Raw genomic sequence first — 17,604 nt, 5'->3', positions numbered from 1 at the left:
CTCTATCAGGTCACATAATTATCACTTTTATTTTGTAGGGAGAACAATTAAGATCTAGTCTTCTGGCAACTTGGAAGTCTATTAACACCGTATTGTTGACAACAGTCACTGTGCTGTGCACTAGATCTCCAAGACATACTTACCTACTAGTTGCAGGTTTATACCCCTAAACAACTTCTTCCAATTAAACACTTTAAAATTTTTCCCATTAATTTGAAAGAGTGATTGGAAGAGAGAGCGAGGGGGGGAGAAGGGACAAAGAGAGAAGCATGAACTTGTTGTTTCATTTAGTTGTTACATAGTTGTGCTCTCATTGATTGCTTCTCATATGTACCCTGAGTAAAGATAGAACTTGTAACCTTGGTGTGCTGGATCGACACTTTATCCACTGAACCACCCAGCCAGGGCCTTTAACATTTTTTAATTGATGAAAATAATCCTTTTATATTTATTGTAATTTTTATATATTTGGATTTATTTCTAAAATCTTTTTTGTTTTCCATTTTACTATCTTTTCCTTTAACCCCCTCTTTTGCTTTTTATTTAGATAACATTTCATTATCTTTCTTTTTACCTCTGCTGATTAGAAGCTGTAAAATGTATTTCTGTTCTCCTAGTGATCATTAAAAAATTTAAAAAACATTTACAACTATTCATTTCCTTATGAAGTCTAAGTGAGTTTTATATTTCTCTTCCCCTTTAAACAAAATGCATATTTATTAGCCAGCTTTAACTGTCTATCGACCTCCCCTATTATATCACTGTTCAAAACTTAAAACAAAGTTTAGTTTTGTTTTTTCTAATAAAATTTTTTCTATTTAAAATTTTTCTAATTTTTAACTTTTACAGTCAAATTTTATAACTTCTTTGGTTAATGCAAGTCTGTGGGTGGTCAAACATTTTACTTTATATATTTTAAAGTATCCTTTTGTGACCTTGCTCTTGAATGATTTAAATGGTGATAGAATTCTAGTTCTTTTTCCCCAGTGCTTTTAAGATATTATTACCCTCCTATCTTCTGCCTCTATAGCTGCTGTTGAGCAGTATGCTGTTGGTATGGTTAGAATCCCTCTGTAGTCAATGTTTTTCCTTTCTGATAGCTTTGAGGAGTGTTCTCTTTATTCTCAGTTTTTCGTAGTTTCATCCACTATGCTGTAGCAATTTAATAGTCTATGTCTTCCAACTAACGACTCTTCTTTTTTTCAATTTTGTTCATCTCTCAACTATTACTCTGGCAACTATCACTTATCTGCAATTCTCTCCGGTTTCTCAAACCCCTCTATCTAATAACAGCTGTCTCATTATTTTTACCCCTTTATCTCTTTGGGCAGCATATTACGTAAATCAGTCAATGCTAACCTCTGATACAGAATTTTTTTCTCAGTCCAGGGTGTGCCCATTTATCAATATTTAAAAAAATTAATTTTCATAATTTTTACATATAATATTTCAAATAAGGTCTTTAAAAATACCTACATATCTTATTTCTTCTTTTCTGTTTCATAAGTTTCTCAAGTTTTTCTTCATTTATAACTTAGAGTGTCATAAGCATATTTAAAATCTCTGTTAAAACATTCTATTGAATATAAAATTAATCTGAAGTGTATGCATGATATTATTGCTGATTTTGTTGACTTTTTCTTAGCATTCAATTTGTATATTTTGGAATTTCAGTGTGCAGGTATTTTTAAAAATTTATTTAAGCTCTCTCTGTCTGTCTTTTCCTGCAACGCACAGGTAACCCCCCGCAGCAAAGAATTCAACCCCAAATGTAAATGGTACAACAGTTGAGAAACCCTGAAACAATGAACATTAGTCTTGACTGGCGGACAGTAGCTGAGGCTGTGCCCGTACCAGGAGACAGGACAGATGGAGGTATGAGAGGGTAATGGAGCTACAACTACCAACATTTTTTCCTTTTTTTTTTTTTTTTTTTGGCAAAGACTAGATTTTTCAATTCTGACATTGAGAGCAGGGGGAGAGAGACTTCTATTTGAGACCAAAAGTGGAGGCCTCGAATAATCCAGCTCAGTCCGGGGGCCCTGAGGAATACAGTCCACTTGCAAGCTCCTTGGGTTGAGGCCCTTCTCTGACCCCTCGGCCTGGGGTCCTCCACCTTCGTGTGGTGGAGCAATAGAGTTCAAAGTACAGGCTTTCAATTCTGAGTAAACCTTGACTCCACTACTTCTAGGCTCTATGACCACATACAAGACTGCTAATTCCTCCACATTCTGAATTCTCATCAGAGCTAACACTAGGATCTGTGTCACAGATGCGTTGGATTTAGTTTCAGCTCCTATGGTGTGTAAAATCCGTAAATTCCCTCCTCAGTTGGCTGAAACTTTGCTCACCTCTACATCTCGCACGGAAATTCTCCTGTGAGAATAATAAAGACCATGTCGCCCCACCTTCTCCTGAATCTTTCTGCATTAAGTCATACCACATTATGTGGCACTCACTCGTCATCTGCTGTCTCCTGCTGTTTTCTAATTGCTTTGATTTCCTGAGTCAGAGACTACCTTGGGTTTCTTTAGTATTTCCCATGGTGATTATTCCATTTGAGTATGTGTGTGTGTGTGTGTGCGCGCGCATACATGTGTTCACATGTGCATGTGCATAAACTCTGTAATTAGATAGCCTGGTTTCCAACCCTAGCTGCGCTTACTAGCTTTGTGACTTTTCCATCGATAACATGGAGGTAATGCCCTGACCTCCATGGGGGATAGCTCAGTTGATTTGAGCAGCATCCTGATATGCCAAGGTTGTGGGTTCGATCCCCCATTAGGGCATGTACAGGAATCAACCAGTGAATGCATGAATAAGGGGGAAGCAAATTGATGTCTCTCTCTCTCTTCCTCTCTCTCTAAAATCAGTAAGTAAGTTTACAAAACATTCAACAATATGGAAATAATAATGATAAATACCTCATAGCATTGTGGTAAATTAAATAAATTAACATATGTAAAATACTTTGAACACTGTCCGGTATTTTTTTATTTTATTTTATTTTATTTTATTTTATTTTTTTACTGTGTGGTATATTTTAAATGTTTTATAAGCACTAGGTATCATCATCATCATTGTTTGGGTCATGTTAAGTTCCAGATAATTACTAGTTCACGGGTCTTCTGATATTTTTGAGGCTGAGACTGTGTCTTGCTTAGCTTTCCTTTGCCCACAGCCTTGACATGGAAATATATTCAGTCTCTAACAACAAGAAAGGCAAGTTCGGGGTGTGGAAGAGATTTTTGAGCTATTTCTTGGCAGTAGGCCAAACACACACACAAAAGTATCATCATTGACTACTTTCTCTACTTGTGCCATAATTTTGATAACAACTTCTTTTAATCATAGTTTTAGCAACTGTTCTGTCAACATATTGACTTCAAAGGAGCCGTCTTTGAAGAACATACTTAGGAACTAACTCTCCCCGCAACCTTTCTCTCTGTCCCCAGAGCCTGGTACCGGGCGTGTGGCAGGTGTTTGTTGCACTGAACTGGCTCGTGCTCTCTGGGTAATTCCAGAGGTCATTTCAGCAGCCACTTCATTAAAACTAGAGCAGATCGGCTGCCCATACCCTTCATCATTCTCCCCAGAAAGGTTTCATGACTCATTTTATTAAAAATCAATCTATGACAATTTATATTTAGCAGCTTTGACATCTTCAGTGATATATCAGAGACTCCGAATTTGCAACCCTTAGGTAACCACCCCATAGAGTTAAAAAAAAACAACAACAACAAAGAAAGAAGCTCCAATTTGTCAAGGTTGCTAGAACTTCAATACATGGCAATATGCACCCCACACTTTGGATTCATCTCTGATGCAAGTGGAACAATAACAGGACTCAATTTAACGTAATAAGCATGTAATTAACTAACTGCTGGGGTAGAAGCACTGGGCCAGGTGTCTGGTGGGGTATACAAAGATGAATAGGATAGGGACCCTGCCTCCAGGCACTAACAGGTGGTGCAGGGCAGAGCTTGAGCTCCAATCCAGTGGAAATGGAATCAGAAAAAGCTTCATCAGGATAGTGTCTGAAATGGGTCTAGGACAAGCATGGCCAACATACGGCCCACAGGCTGGATCCGGCCCACGTAATGAGTTTATGCGGCTTGCGATTATATTTTTAATATTCTTTAAAATCTCAGCTACTCAGAAGCGGAAGCGTCTTTGATTATTGGAAATTGAGATATTTAAGAAGATAGTGATACTAGGAAAAGAATTCCAGGTGTGACTAATCTAGGGTTAACTTCCAATAATTGGTTGAATGGATTTGTGATACTTCTTTATTTTTTTAAAAATTCCATTATAAAGATTTACAACTTTTGTACTCGTCTGTACTCAATATGAACTGTTTGACATTTAGCGGTAATGTGAAACCCACGTTCTTCTAGGCGGAGGTTGCCAGTGCGCACCCAAGGTCAAACAATTTGTTATTTTTGTGGTCAAGTGTGTTGAATGAAGTGGCATTGTAGCATAGACAATAGTTGCAGTTGATAACTGAAGACGTGACCAGGCTGTTTGTAAAACGAAATAATTGTTTTATTTGTAATATAACCCCTTCAAGCTCATTCTATTAATTAAATATTGTTTCGATTGATTGTGATACAGTGTGGATATTTATATGATATGAATATTTTTATTAAAATAATATTGTATATTAAAATTTTCACTCACATTTATTCATAAACAAATTACATAATAAAATTTTGTTTACCTAAATGAATTGTTTTTGTATTTAACATTTTTTAATTTTAATATTTCGTCTGGCCCATGAAAAAAATTTTTTCTAATCTGGCCTGGGGGCAAAAACTGTTGGCCACGCCTGGTCTCAGAGGTTGAGCAATGTTTCCATTGGTGGCAATGGGAGAAGCAGCATCTGGAGCTCAGGAAGGTGTGTGAGGGGCAGAGGGGAAGGGGCGTCACAGCACAGCCCAGGGGCCCACCTAGAATCAGAGTGTTTGCGTGGCCAGGTTAACAGCCCGCATGCAGTAAGTGACTCCACAGGAGATGGGTGGGGGCAGGGACAGTGGGAAAAGAGGGAGAGAAGAACAGAGCATGAGGAGGGGCAAGACGAGCGAGTGAGCAAAGCCTCTAAAAATATCTAGTGCCTACTCCACGCTGTGGCACAGCCAACCTGCCGCTGCCGCGTAGGGGGAGATACCTGCCCGGAGCAGCACAGGCAGCTGGCCCAGAGCTTCATGAAAAGTAAATCAAAAATAAAGGTTAACCAAGAAACTTCTTCTCTTTCAATGGGAGACAAGATTTACATACCACCTTACATTGATTGTTGTTCCTCCCCCTTCTTGGAATCTTGAGGGTAAAATACCTCTAGGCTAGTGAGGGAAGATGAACCCCGAGAGATTTGTAAACATCTTTGATTGTGTTACTTTGAAAGTCTTAATGTTTCTGGATATCCCCTAAACAAATGTTATCAGCTTGTGCCATGATGTCATGCTCTCCCCCGCCCGGTGTATGATCAAGGGTATATAAACAGCCCCTGGTATATTTTTGGGGCTCACACATGATTTGGGTCTGCTGCACTGTGTCAGCTATATGTGGCCGGCATATTTAATAAATCTCCTTCTTTAATAAAACTCTTCAAAATTCATCTGGACTTGGTGTCTCTACGTAAACCGGATGGAGTGAGGTACAATACTTTTCAGAATCTGAGGTACTGTACTTTATAACATGTGTAGCTGAAAACAAGCCAGCAATCAAAGAGAAAAGCCCAGCCTGTGACTTGTATTGCTTTTCTACTATTGGTTTTTTGGCTACAGTCACAGCTTCCAGATGGTTGACATTTAAGCTCTTCCCTTGTGCTTTGCTCCAGAGAATGCTGGGTACCTTTGCTCAGAGAGAGCCACACTGTCCCTCCCTGCTCAGTCCAGAGGATGGCTGTGCAGCTGACTGCAGCAAGTCCTTGCTGGTGCCTTCAGTCTGGGAGTCACTACCCCATGAACCCTTCCAGCATCCCCTCTGTTCAGTCTCTCTGCTGGAGCTCTTGTCAGTGTGAGCCCAGCTTTTCAACTTAATTTGGCATTTCTTCTTCCTTCAAAATAAACCCTTGGGAATCAGAATGTATAATAAGCCTTCATCTCCTGGACCATATCAGAAGAGCAGGAGGGAAATCGATAGCCTCCTCCCTCTCTTTGCTCTTCCCCAACTCATTGTCAGCAGTCCGTTTTAGCATGCTGGGTCATATCCCACTAGTCTGACTCTTAGCTAGGCATAGAGCAAGTCCTTTAAATGCTTGCTGATTTGGAAATGCCCCTACTTATCTGACTTTTCAGTAACGCATTTAGAATGACCACTTCTGAAAAACTGCTTATGGGAAATGACCTTCTAAAGAGAATTTTGATTGTAATTCTCCCTCCCTCCCTCCCTCCCTTTTTTCCTTCCTTCCTTCCTCCCTCCTTGCCTCCCTCCCTCCCTCCCTTCCTTCCTTCTTTCCTTGCTTCCTTCCTATCCTTTCTTCCTCCTCTTTCTTTTCTTCTTTTTCCTTATGCTTCTCAAAATATACAAATACTGACTTCTCTCTTCCAGCCCCTTCAGTTCTTTATCATGCATCTTCCTGCTCACCAGTATCTCTCCCTGCAGAACTGTCGTCCCTCACTCTTGGTTCTATAAACATATATGGGAAGCCCATCCTTGAGCAGGTAGGGAGAATGACCATAGTCATGAATACAATACAAAGATGAACAGAGAGTTTGTCTTTCAAATTCAAGGAACTTCTGAACACTCTATGCTTGAAATAGAGGATGACGACCATCGAAAGGGCCTCCAAAGCTGTCCATGATATGGCCCCCATTTGGCTTTTTAAACCTGTTGCCCTCTGCTGGCTCAATCAGAGCCTCTACTCCTCGCTCACTGTAAATGCAATGTATTCATTTCAGACTCAATGCCTTTTCCCAGTACTCTGTTCTGTTAGTCTCTGCCCAGAACAATTTTTTCCTTCTTCCCAACCAAGCCAAATGGTTCTCATCTATCAAGTGCCAGACCCACAACTCACTCCTTCAACAAAGCCTTCTTTGACTGTGCTGGCCCACAGGGTGACTTGCTCTCAGACTCCTGAGGTACTTAGGATTAAAACCCCCTTTTTAGGTTGTTCTGTGCAGCAGAAATGCTGTCAAAAGTTTCCCGACTCTTCCCTAAAGACAAGCATTAACTGAGATTGCTAGACTGGTCTCTTCCTCACTCCAGATAGTTCACCTGTGGGCTGCTGCTACTGGCCTGAAGGGAAGGCTGACTCAGTTGCCAGATCTTCAAAATAAAGATCAATATGCAGGGAGTTATTTGTTTTAATTTTTAATTTATTTATTATTTGTTTTTACAGAGACAGAGAGAGTCAGAGAGAGGGATAGACAGGGTCAGACAGACAGGAATGAAGAGATGAGAAGCATCAATCATTAGTTTTTCGTAGCACATTGCTACACCTTAGTTGTTCATTGATTGCTTTCTCATATGTGCCTTGACCGTGGGCCTTCAGCAGACCAAGTAACCCCTTGCTGGAGCCAGCAACCTTGGGTCCAAGCTGGTGAGCTTTTTGCTCAAACCAGATGAGCCCGCGCTCAAGCTGGTGATCTTGGGGTCTCAAACCTGGGTCCTTCCGCATCCCAGTCCAACGTTCCATCCACTGCACCACCGCCTGGTCAGGCTGTTTTAATTTTATAAGACTGACTTACACATGTGGAATTTTCTTCGAAAAGAAATGGCAAAGGCAAAGTAAACAAACAATTACTGAATAGTAGCTAAGTGTCATTTTTTAAGAAATAAAATTTAAATAATTTTTACTCTAAATTAAAAGTATTATTATTAAAAAAGTTATCACAGAATGGCTCCTTTTGCTATGGATGTTCTTGGCAAATGAATAAAGTTCATCAAGGATAGGTCCAAGCTTTATATTAAGAATAAGGGTGGCCTGACCAGGCAGTGGCACAGTGGATAGAGTGTTAGACTGAGATGCAGAGGACCCAAGTTTAAGACCCCGAGGTTGCCAGCTTGAGCGCGGGCTCATCTGGTTTGAGCAAAAGCTCACCAGCTTGGACCCGAGGTCTCTGGCTCGAGTAAGGGGTTACTCGGTCTGCTGTAGCCCCACGGTCAAAGCACATATGAGAAAGCAATCAGTGAACAACTAAGGTGTTGCAATGCACAACGAAAAATTAATGATTGATGCTTCTCATCTCTCCATTCCTGTCTGTCTGTCCCTGTCTATCCTCTCTCTCTGTCTCTGTAAAAAAAAAAAAAAAAAAAAAAAAAAAGAATAAGGGTGGTTTGACCTGACCTGCGGTGGCACAGTGGATAAAGCATCAACTTGGAATGCTGAGGTTGCCAGTTCGAAACCCGGGGCTTGTCCAGTCAAGGCACATATGAGGAGCAGCTACTAAAAGTTGATGCTTCCCGCTCCTCCCCTACTCCCCTTCTCTCTCTCTCCTCTCTCTAAATAAAATCTTTAAAAAAAAAGGAATAAAGGTGAAATGACAGAAAGTCATCCCCAAAAGTGAAATGTTAAAACACATTTTTCTGAGACCTAAGTATATCGGAAGTGCCACTTTTGTCAAAAGCCTTCTCAGTAATACTCCTGAGCTCTCGAGCAGGGAATACCAGTATCTGAGGTAGACATGCTTCTCTTTACAACAGTCTCAGAGATTAGAGTTGCTGTCTTCAGATTATATAATTTCCCTGAATAACCCATTTTGCCTGGCATGCTCATAAAAGTTCATCTAACGTAACTTATATTCATACACCTCAGTCTAAATTTGCAACTCAATTTAAATAATGCAATCAAATGAATGGATACAAAATGGATCAAGATTTGGAGTGAAAGATGAAAAGTTAAAAAAAGAAGAATATTAAAGTAAATAAAAAGAAGCAAAAAATAAAAATGCAAAGTTCAGATTGGTACATGTATACTGTAACACAATTTTAAATATGTCTTTAAAATCTTAGTTTATCGAGACTAAGACATGGACAAGAGTGTGGTGGTTGGGGGGGAGAGGGAGGGAGAGGGGAAGGGGCAGGGGTAGGGGTAGGGGTACAAAGAAAACTAGATAGAAGGTGACGGAGGACAATCTGACTTTGGGTGATGGGTATGCAACATAATTGAATGACAAGATAACCTGCACATATTTTCTTTGAACATATGTACCCTGATTTATTGATGTCACCCCATTAAAATTAATAAAAATTAAAAAAAAATCTTAGTTTATAAAGTTTTATACATCTCTGAGTAGTATCCTATAAGAAGGGATGCCAATGGTAGGGTAACAAAAATTTTATATAAAAATAAAAACAGGAATTTCTAGTTTAAATTTAAAAAGAGCAGGTCAATAGCTAGTCATTCAACATCCGATATGATCTTCGGAATGCAGATACAGATTAAGATCGCACCACATCTACTATGACTAAGGTGGTAGCAGCGCAAAATAAGGTTTGGCTAAACTGCACTCAACAATCTGGGTCACAGAGAATAAAAAAAGAAAGTCAACTCATCAAGACACTTCATGTCAAAGAAAGAATGAGCCTTGATTAAATGGATTGCAACTTTCTTTTCCTTAAAGGCCTGAAAAGGATGGGTCCTGACTGCATTACTATGAACTACATTGGAGTTATTTTTATAAGACAAAGGAAAGGCACAGGAACAAGCAATAATAGAACCAAGAGGTACATATTTATATCAGACATTAAAATGTCAATTTCTTTACCCATTTGAAAGTAATGTTCTAAAACTGTAGGAAATAAACACTCGTATATTTTATTTTTAATTCATCTTCTCTGTTTTGTAGTTCTCAAAGAGTCACTCCACCTCTCACTTGCTTTCTACCGAACAATAAATATCCATGTAGTAGGATGAGACGGTTTAGCCCTCTCTCAAAATAGTTTCAGGAGAAGGAAAAGATTTTAAAAAGGTAAGTGCCACGAGAATTGAATAGTGCCACAATTGGAGGTTTTGTTCTTTCTAAACATAGCCAGGTACTGATTATAGGTACAAATGTAAATCTGATACTGTTTCTATTGTATGCGAAGGGCCTCAGCTACTAACGTACAATGCCAGAAAGACAAGAGCTACACTGTTGGACAAAGCAAGAGACAGAGGTTGCCTCCTAGTTCACCATGACTGGGGTACTTACGGAGCAGTGAGGTAGCCCTCCAAAAAACCGGCCACAAACATGATGAGCTCGTTGCTCAGGGACTGGGATCCATACCCCGCTTTGATCTCCAGGATGCCCCAGCCAGTGCTGTTCACAGAGTTATTATAAAAGCCATAAGCATCCCCGTTCGTGTCCAGTGTGTCTGTGACATGTATTGTCTTTTCAGTAGGTATCCAGTATGCAGTTGCATAGTAGACTCCTGGAAGAAAAGAAAAGAAAATAATGATAGAATGCCATTCAACTGATTTAACTGATGCAAATTTTTTTCTATGTAACCAATAATCCCAATGCATGTGTTTTTTAAAGAATTCTATACTATTAGAACTGGGAAATCTGCCATTATAGTTTATCTTTGTGGCAAGGGGAAAGAAAACCATGAGCCTTGATCAAGGGGGATGAGCCCATAGCAAAAGTATCCGTTAAACCTAAGGGAGCAGTTAGAACATCACAGAGGTGGGCCTAAGAGCTCCATCCTTAGAGATGGGATTCTGGGCAAAGCCAGGGCTGGGTGCCTGGCCCACCTCTTCATTCAGCCAAAGAGAGAATTCACATCCCTGGTCAGTAAGGCTTTCCATTCCCCTCAGCAGCTGGACCACAACATTCATATTCTCTGGCTCCTTATCTTAGCTTTCCTGCTTAATTCTTACATATGACATTAGGTTCCTATTTCATAGAAAAATTAGAAAACTATCACCTGTGATCCCCTCAAGTTCTTGATAATTTTATAAATTCATCGTCACAAATTCTGTACTGTATTCATTTCTCTCTTCTTGTTCACTTCAGTCCCCCTACCCATGCTACCCATGCAAGCTCTGGATCCCACCACTCTTACTTGCTTTAGAAACTTTGTTCCATCCTTTATCTTCTTGCTGCTGCACTCCTAAAGTGCTCTCTCTGCAGTGCCCCCTTTAGTAAATTGACAGGCTCCATTGTGTCGCAGATCCAAGCAAGCCCATCACAGAAGCTCTCTCTCTGGATCCTGTGAGCAGCCTTGGTTACTGCTAGAATCTCTCCCTTCATAAAATTACTACATATTGTAGACAATGCGCTAGATCAGGGACTCTGCTGAGACTCTGCTGGGTGCCACAATGACGGGATCAGTTTTAGGTCCCATCCACTTCACTTACTCATTTTCCTCACCTCGGCCTGCATCCAGCCCCACCATGCTGCCGGCACTGCTCTGGCTGGGTCACTAATGGAGTCCTTGAACCCCAATGTTACATGAAGGTTGTTGTAAGGTACCAAAAAGCTAAAAATTGATATTGATATTTGGGAGGAAAGGTTAGGCTTTCCTATCAGGCTTTCCTGTCCCATCCCTCCTTTAGGGAGGGGAGGGAGAAGAATGTAGAAGGTTCTAGCTTGCAAGAACAATGAGTCATTCAGTTTTAAATCTAAATAAAGGTTAACCTAGAAACTTCTTCTCTTTCAACAGGCCGCAGAATTTACCACCTTGCATTGATTGTAGTTCCTCCCCCTTCCTAGAATCTTGAGGGTAAAATACCTCTAGGCTAGTAGGGAAGATGAGCCCTGAGAGATTTGTAAACATCTTTGATTGTGTTACCTTGAAAGTCTTAATGTTTCTGTGTATCCCCTAAACAAATGTTGTCAGCCCATGCCATGATGTCATGCTCTCCCCCGCCCGTGTGTGATCAAGGGTATATAAGCAGCCCCTGAACTATTTTTGGGGCTGCATGATTTGGGCTTGCAGATGCCTTGTGTCAGCCATATGTGGCCAGCATATTAAAATTTCCTCCTGTAATAAAACTCTTCAAAATTCATCTGGACTGGGTGTCTTTACATAAACTTGATGAAATGAGGTACAGTGCCGTTCAGAATCTGGGGTGCAGCACTTTATAACATATGGGGGCTTGTCCGGGATCTGGTGTTTAGCGTCACTGGATCGAGACACCCTGAATCGAACAAACTCTCTGCCAAGCTGCCCGGCCCCACTTGAATTTCGAGGAGAGGTGCCACCTGAGACTTTTCAGGGTTCTCGGTCTTCCTGTGGGGTCTGGACTGTTCCTTGATAGATGTCTCCTGGTTCCCAAATTCGACAATTTGGATAATTTGGCAGAGAAAATTGAGGAGGTAGGTAGAGCAACTCTTTCTGCTTTACTGAACTTTCTGGCTTCCTTTTGAACTCTTGCTTTCGCTTTTATGTTTGTAACTAGTTTGTAGTCTGTGTCAGACTAGAATATAGGTAGAGTGGATTTGGGGGCTTTGCTGAGTTGGGACTCCGGGGATGTGGAACCCCGGTGGAGTAAGTAGGGCTTTCAAAACTGCTTTGCTAGTTGTTACTAGTCTATAGTTTTTATGTTTTGAACTGGAATTGCTGCAAAACAGACCAGACATGGTTGTAAGTTTGCACAGGCTCTCCAAAACTGAGACGTTGATGGAGAGTTTCAGTGGCCCTGCTTTGGGTTTTGCTAGGAGGGACTTCTGGTTATACTCTGGAGGGACGATTGGTGAGGACTGAGCCCTACTTTAGGCTCCAGGGGATATATGCTCGTACTTTAGAAGGACATTAATGGGAACTGAGTGAACCAGGTCCCCCAGTTCTACAGCAGGCCTTCAGAGATGTCAGTTTCTCTGAGAGGTATTAGTAGGAACTTCATCCTGACCAGGACTTCCAGAGGTGTCTAGATGAGTCTCTCAGTAAAATGCCAAAAGTGGGTTCATTGCATCTATCTCTAGGAAGGCTAATTGGACGTTAAGTCCATCCAGGATTAGTCAGTCTCACATTGCACTGAATCAGTGGAGGCTGAGCCAGCCTGGATTGATTAATCTCGACCAAAGACTTCCAAGAGACGTTTCTGTGTTTGTCATGATCTCAGTCTTTATTTTAATGTTTCTATCGCTAAAACCCCTGGTTAAGAAATCTGTTGCCAAGAACTGCATGCACTTGAGAGGCCACAAGGGGAGCTCTTCCCTCGTCTATGAGGCTTTGTCTTTGTTTATCAAATTATCCGGTATTATTTAATTGAAATAGGTGCACATTGTTTGTGTATAAGTCCTTTGTTCAATGTCTAAATGTGTCTGTTTGAGTCTTTTATGTCAAGATTGGAAACTTCTGACTAAAAAGCAATCTTAAGTAGTGAACTATTATTCTCTTTGTTCTCAAATTAGGTCCGGGGTGCTCTGTAGGGTTGTTTCTTCTTTGAAAAAAATCATTCTCTTCAGTTGGCTTCTTCCTTTTGTCTTGTGTAATAATATCCCTGTAGTCAAACACCCTCTTATTCTGGGTGCTAGTTAATTATCTATCTTATATTTCTTGATAGTGCACTAATTCTTAGATTCTCCTGAAACAAGTTTCAGTTTTGTAATAAGTAATAGCAACCAGGAATTCTAATCCCTGGATAATAAGGACAGTCTGGAATATAGTAATTGAGACCCAAGGTTGTCCCGATCAGTTTCCATACATTGATGGGTGGCTAAATTTAATAATGAATCCACCAAAGTGGCTTAAAAGCTTGCTCAATACAAAAAGGGCTTGCAATTGAGCGATTTAAATTAAAAAAAAAAAGTGGAGCCCACAAATTGAAAGGGTTTCTCCAAACTCTGGAGCAAAAGGACTAGCAAGTAAGCAGTTTGAGTGAGAGAAAAACCAAGCCAGTCTGCGCAGTGCGCAGAGAAAGGGGGTTGGGCCACAGCCGAGGAGAAGGAAAAAGTACAAATGCCCCCTCCGTCCTTGTCCTTCCCCAGTCTCCACGGTTCTTCACCCAAGCGAGTGGAAGGCAAACAGTAAACAGCAAACCAAGAGACAAGCCCTGTCGCCTTCAGGCACACCGTTAGGTTAGGATTCAGCTTGCTGTGTGCAGGGTGACTGGAAAGAGCAATGAAGTAAGGATCAAGTAACTAAAATATAGAATAAAAATTAATTTCAAGTATCTGCCTACTGACCAAAAGAGGTTTTGCCCATTTAGAAATTACAAGGTATGAATAGTATTAAAAATTAGGACTTTGCTTTTTAAAAAAATCTCTAAGGAGAGAAAAAGAATTTAGAAATTAACAAACCATAGGTGTGGACCTTGCTAGTTAATTGGCAGTTTCTTAAATTAAATTGCAACTCCAGAAGGAGTGATAGAATCATAAGTAATAGAATAGTAATTTAATTGTGGGAAATATTGGAAACCTCATATAGGCTAAAGCAACTCACTACTGGGAAAGTAATTTTGTGAAAATTGTATGTAGCTAGCTGCTCAAAGCAAGGCAGTTAGTTTACAGGTGGCAAATTGGTTCAAGTCCTGCTTAGGAGAAGCCCCATTGTCTTGCTAAGAGGCTTGGCTACAGGACAAACTGCAGGAAAAAAAAAGGCAAAAGTGGCAAGCTCTCAGTTCTTGGAGTCTGCCTCTCTCTCAGGCATCCACCTGCCCCTCATGCAAAAGAAATTTAATATCTCACTACCAGCTGAGTAGCTTATACCAAGAATCCCTTATTATATAAAAGTATTTTCCATGTTAAAATGTATATATTGTTTAAAAGACCTTTTGTTAATTCTTTTATTTGCTGTTTTATAGCCCTATAATATTGAAATCTTAGTTTAAATATTAGGAATTATTAATAATGTCTTCTATGTAATGTTTAGTTTATTATTATTTTGAAACAATATTATTCAATGCTAAGTCATATCTTGGAACTCCTACAAATTATTTTTATCATGCTTTTGTTAAAATTTCTTTTGATTGCTAATGTACTGAATTATTTAGCAGCAAAGAGACTCTGGAATTCTAAATGAGACACCCAAACCTATTTTTCTTGAATTGATCCAGCTAATAACATTGTTTTAGTCTTTTTCCAAAAGTTTATGTAAATAGAAAAGGGCTCTCAAGCCCCTGAGCATGGCTTTTAAAGTCTATAATGACCAAGGTAGTAACAGAAAAGGCAAATAAGGCCCAAAAGAGATCAGGAAAATACCAGCTATTGGCATATACCCTTTAAAAGGCTCCAATGCCCCGAAGGGCTTCATAGGATTCCATCAGGGCCTTGCATCAAGAGTGGAAAGAAAGGTCATTGAACTGAAGCCTGCAGGCTTCTCGGCCCCACTGGGAAACACGTCTGTGCTGTGGAAAGAGGGACATGAGAAGGTAAGCTGCCCCCTTGCTCCATGGAGAGAAGGTTCAGTCTCTTCTAGTCCTGCTCCAGCTACCTGTGACCTGACCTTGCCCAGCATACTGGGATTTGCCACTGAAGGCTAAAAGGTGCCCAAGGCTGGCCATTGGCCCCATCTCACGACATCGTTCACGAGCCTAAGGTATTTCTTCCAAGTAGCAGGTAAATTGATCTCAATTCTTGTGAAAACAAGGGCTATTTACTATGCCTTGTCTGAATATTTGAGTTTTATTTATCCCTCAAAGATCTCTACTGTGGGTATTGACAGTCTAATTTTGTTGCTTTATTTAATGTATAGTATCTCCTTTATTCCTCTTGTCTCAATGCCCCATGCCTATTGTAGGCTGGGACCTGCTCCTAATTCCAACTAGAAGCAGTGGTCGTTAGGACTTAGACTCTAGCTGCAAAGTATAGAATGTGACCACAACTCCAATTCCTTGTGGATTTTTCCTGAATATGTGTAACTCCTGTTCTTTATGACATTTCTTAGACTAAAGTGAAATTAAGTTACACTGGCAAATAATATAAAGCAGTAATAGTGTCAGCATAGACTTAGTAAAATTACGTTAACATGTTAAGAACATTTGTGACTGTAAGAATTTTTTTTTGTGACTGTAAGAATTTTATTTTGAATCCTGTTATATTAGTTAGAATTTTATTTTTGTTTAATAATCTAGTAGGCTTTAGTCACTTTATTGTATTAAGACGCTTGTTATAGTATTTGTTAACATTAGCTATTGAATTTTATTGTTAATTGTAAATTTTTCCAGTCTGCCTCAAAATCGGAACATAGTAATTCAAATGAATAGATGCCACCCAGAACCAGTGGGGCCTTGGGACCCTTATTGCCAAAGGTTTATTCGAAACCAATTAGAAAAAGAATTTGGCCAACAGAAAAGGGATATAATTAGAAAAGCCAAACTTAGAATCTATTACAGAAGGCATAATATCTGAATGTTTAGTTTATGCTCAAGTGAATACTAGGCAAAATAAGGAAATTATAGGAAAAAACAGGGAAAAAGAATTTTCCCAAGTAAACACTTAAAATAGACTTTAATAAAATAATTGACAATTGTTAGGAAATTGTTATATAGAATTCTTTCCAGGTTTAGCTTGCCCATTCTGGTATTGGACCTGCATTTGTGTCCACAGTCTCAAAGCAGTAGGAAAGAAACCCAATATTAATTAGAAACTAATTTGAAGCTACATCGTGCCCACAGGTACCCAAAGGTTCAAGGAGAATAAATTACATGAATCAAATAGTAAAAGAAACATAACCACCCTTTCCCTAAGTACTTGCAGGATTTACAGGTTACTCAGCAAACTGTTCAAAGACTGTCCAAGAAGCGCTTCCTGAATTACCAGGAGATCCAGCATTACATCACCAAGGACTGACTTTCACATGGACAGGTCCACACACTGTGATCCTGACAACTCCCACAGCTGCTAAGGTAGAAAAACGGCGTGCCCTGCTCCAACCACAAACCAGAAGCTGGTTGGTCTATGTACGGCGAATCTATGAAAAACTCACTAAGGACTCCTTTTTATCAGACTTTGGAAAAAGGGATACTAGGGTAAAACGAAAGCCAGTTTAATTGTCACTAAAGGTTAAAGGTTTTAAAATTAAGAGTTCTGACTAGAAAGGAATTGTATGGTTTTGATAATAGAAGGTATAAGGTATAGAAATACTTTTGAAAGAAAAAGGAAAAAGTAAGTTGTTATGAAAGCCAGTTATTTCTGGACAAGAAAGTTTATGAAAGTTGATGGTTTATGTAAGTTGCAGAAGGTTTGTGCAGGTTGTAGGAGGTTTGTACAGAGAAAAAAGAAATTGAACAGTCAGAAAACTGGTTTTCAAAGAATGTTTAATTAGTCACCCTAGCTAACAATCCTATTGTCTGCGGCGATTAGTCCTCTTACTTTAGTATTGTCTTGTATCATGTTTAATCAATTTTATAGCAAGGTTTGTTCAAGAAAAGGTAAATTGTTATAAAGGCCAATTAGTTTTATATAAATTGCAAAAGGAAATTGTACAGTCTATAGGAAATTAATTAGTAATATTTGTTTCTTTAGTGAACTGTATTGCTATTAATGCTGTCTGTTAAATTATCTGCTACATGTTATAAGTTAAAATCGCTAGACAACAGCCTCATACTCTTCAGAAAATTAAGTCAAGAATTTGACTTAAGAAATAGAACCAGTGGGGATTGTTGTAAGGTACTAAAAGGCTAAAAATTGATATTGATATTCTGGGGGGAAAGATCAGGCTTTCCTGTCCCATCCCTATTTTAGGGAGGGGAGGGAGAAGAATGTAGAAGTTGCTGGCTTGCAAGAACAATGGGTC

At 39.6% G+C, this 17,604-nt stretch overlaps 1 protein-coding gene across 1 annotated transcript in view; it reads right to left on the bottom strand.

The window, feature by feature from the left end:
• PLBD1 (phospholipase B domain containing 1) overlaps window positions 1-17,604 on the bottom strand; it is a 69,632-nt gene that overhangs the window by 38,305 nt on the left and 13,723 nt on the right. The window contains exon 2 of the mRNA XM_066355348.1: window positions 10,134-10,353. Within this exon, the coding sequence (XP_066211445.1) occupies window positions 10,134-10,353 (220 nt within the window). The remainder of the gene's footprint in view (window positions 1-10,133; window positions 10,354-17,604) is intronic.

Source organism: Saccopteryx leptura, chromosome 1 (genome assembly GCF_036850995.1).
Source record: "Saccopteryx leptura isolate mSacLep1 chromosome 1, mSacLep1_pri_phased_curated, whole genome shotgun sequence".
In the NCBI taxonomy this organism is placed as follows: Eukaryota; Metazoa; Chordata; class Mammalia; order Chiroptera; family Emballonuridae; genus Saccopteryx; species Saccopteryx leptura.
Note: the sequence above shows the minus strand (reverse complement) of the source record. Positions and strands in the feature narration are given on the sequence as shown.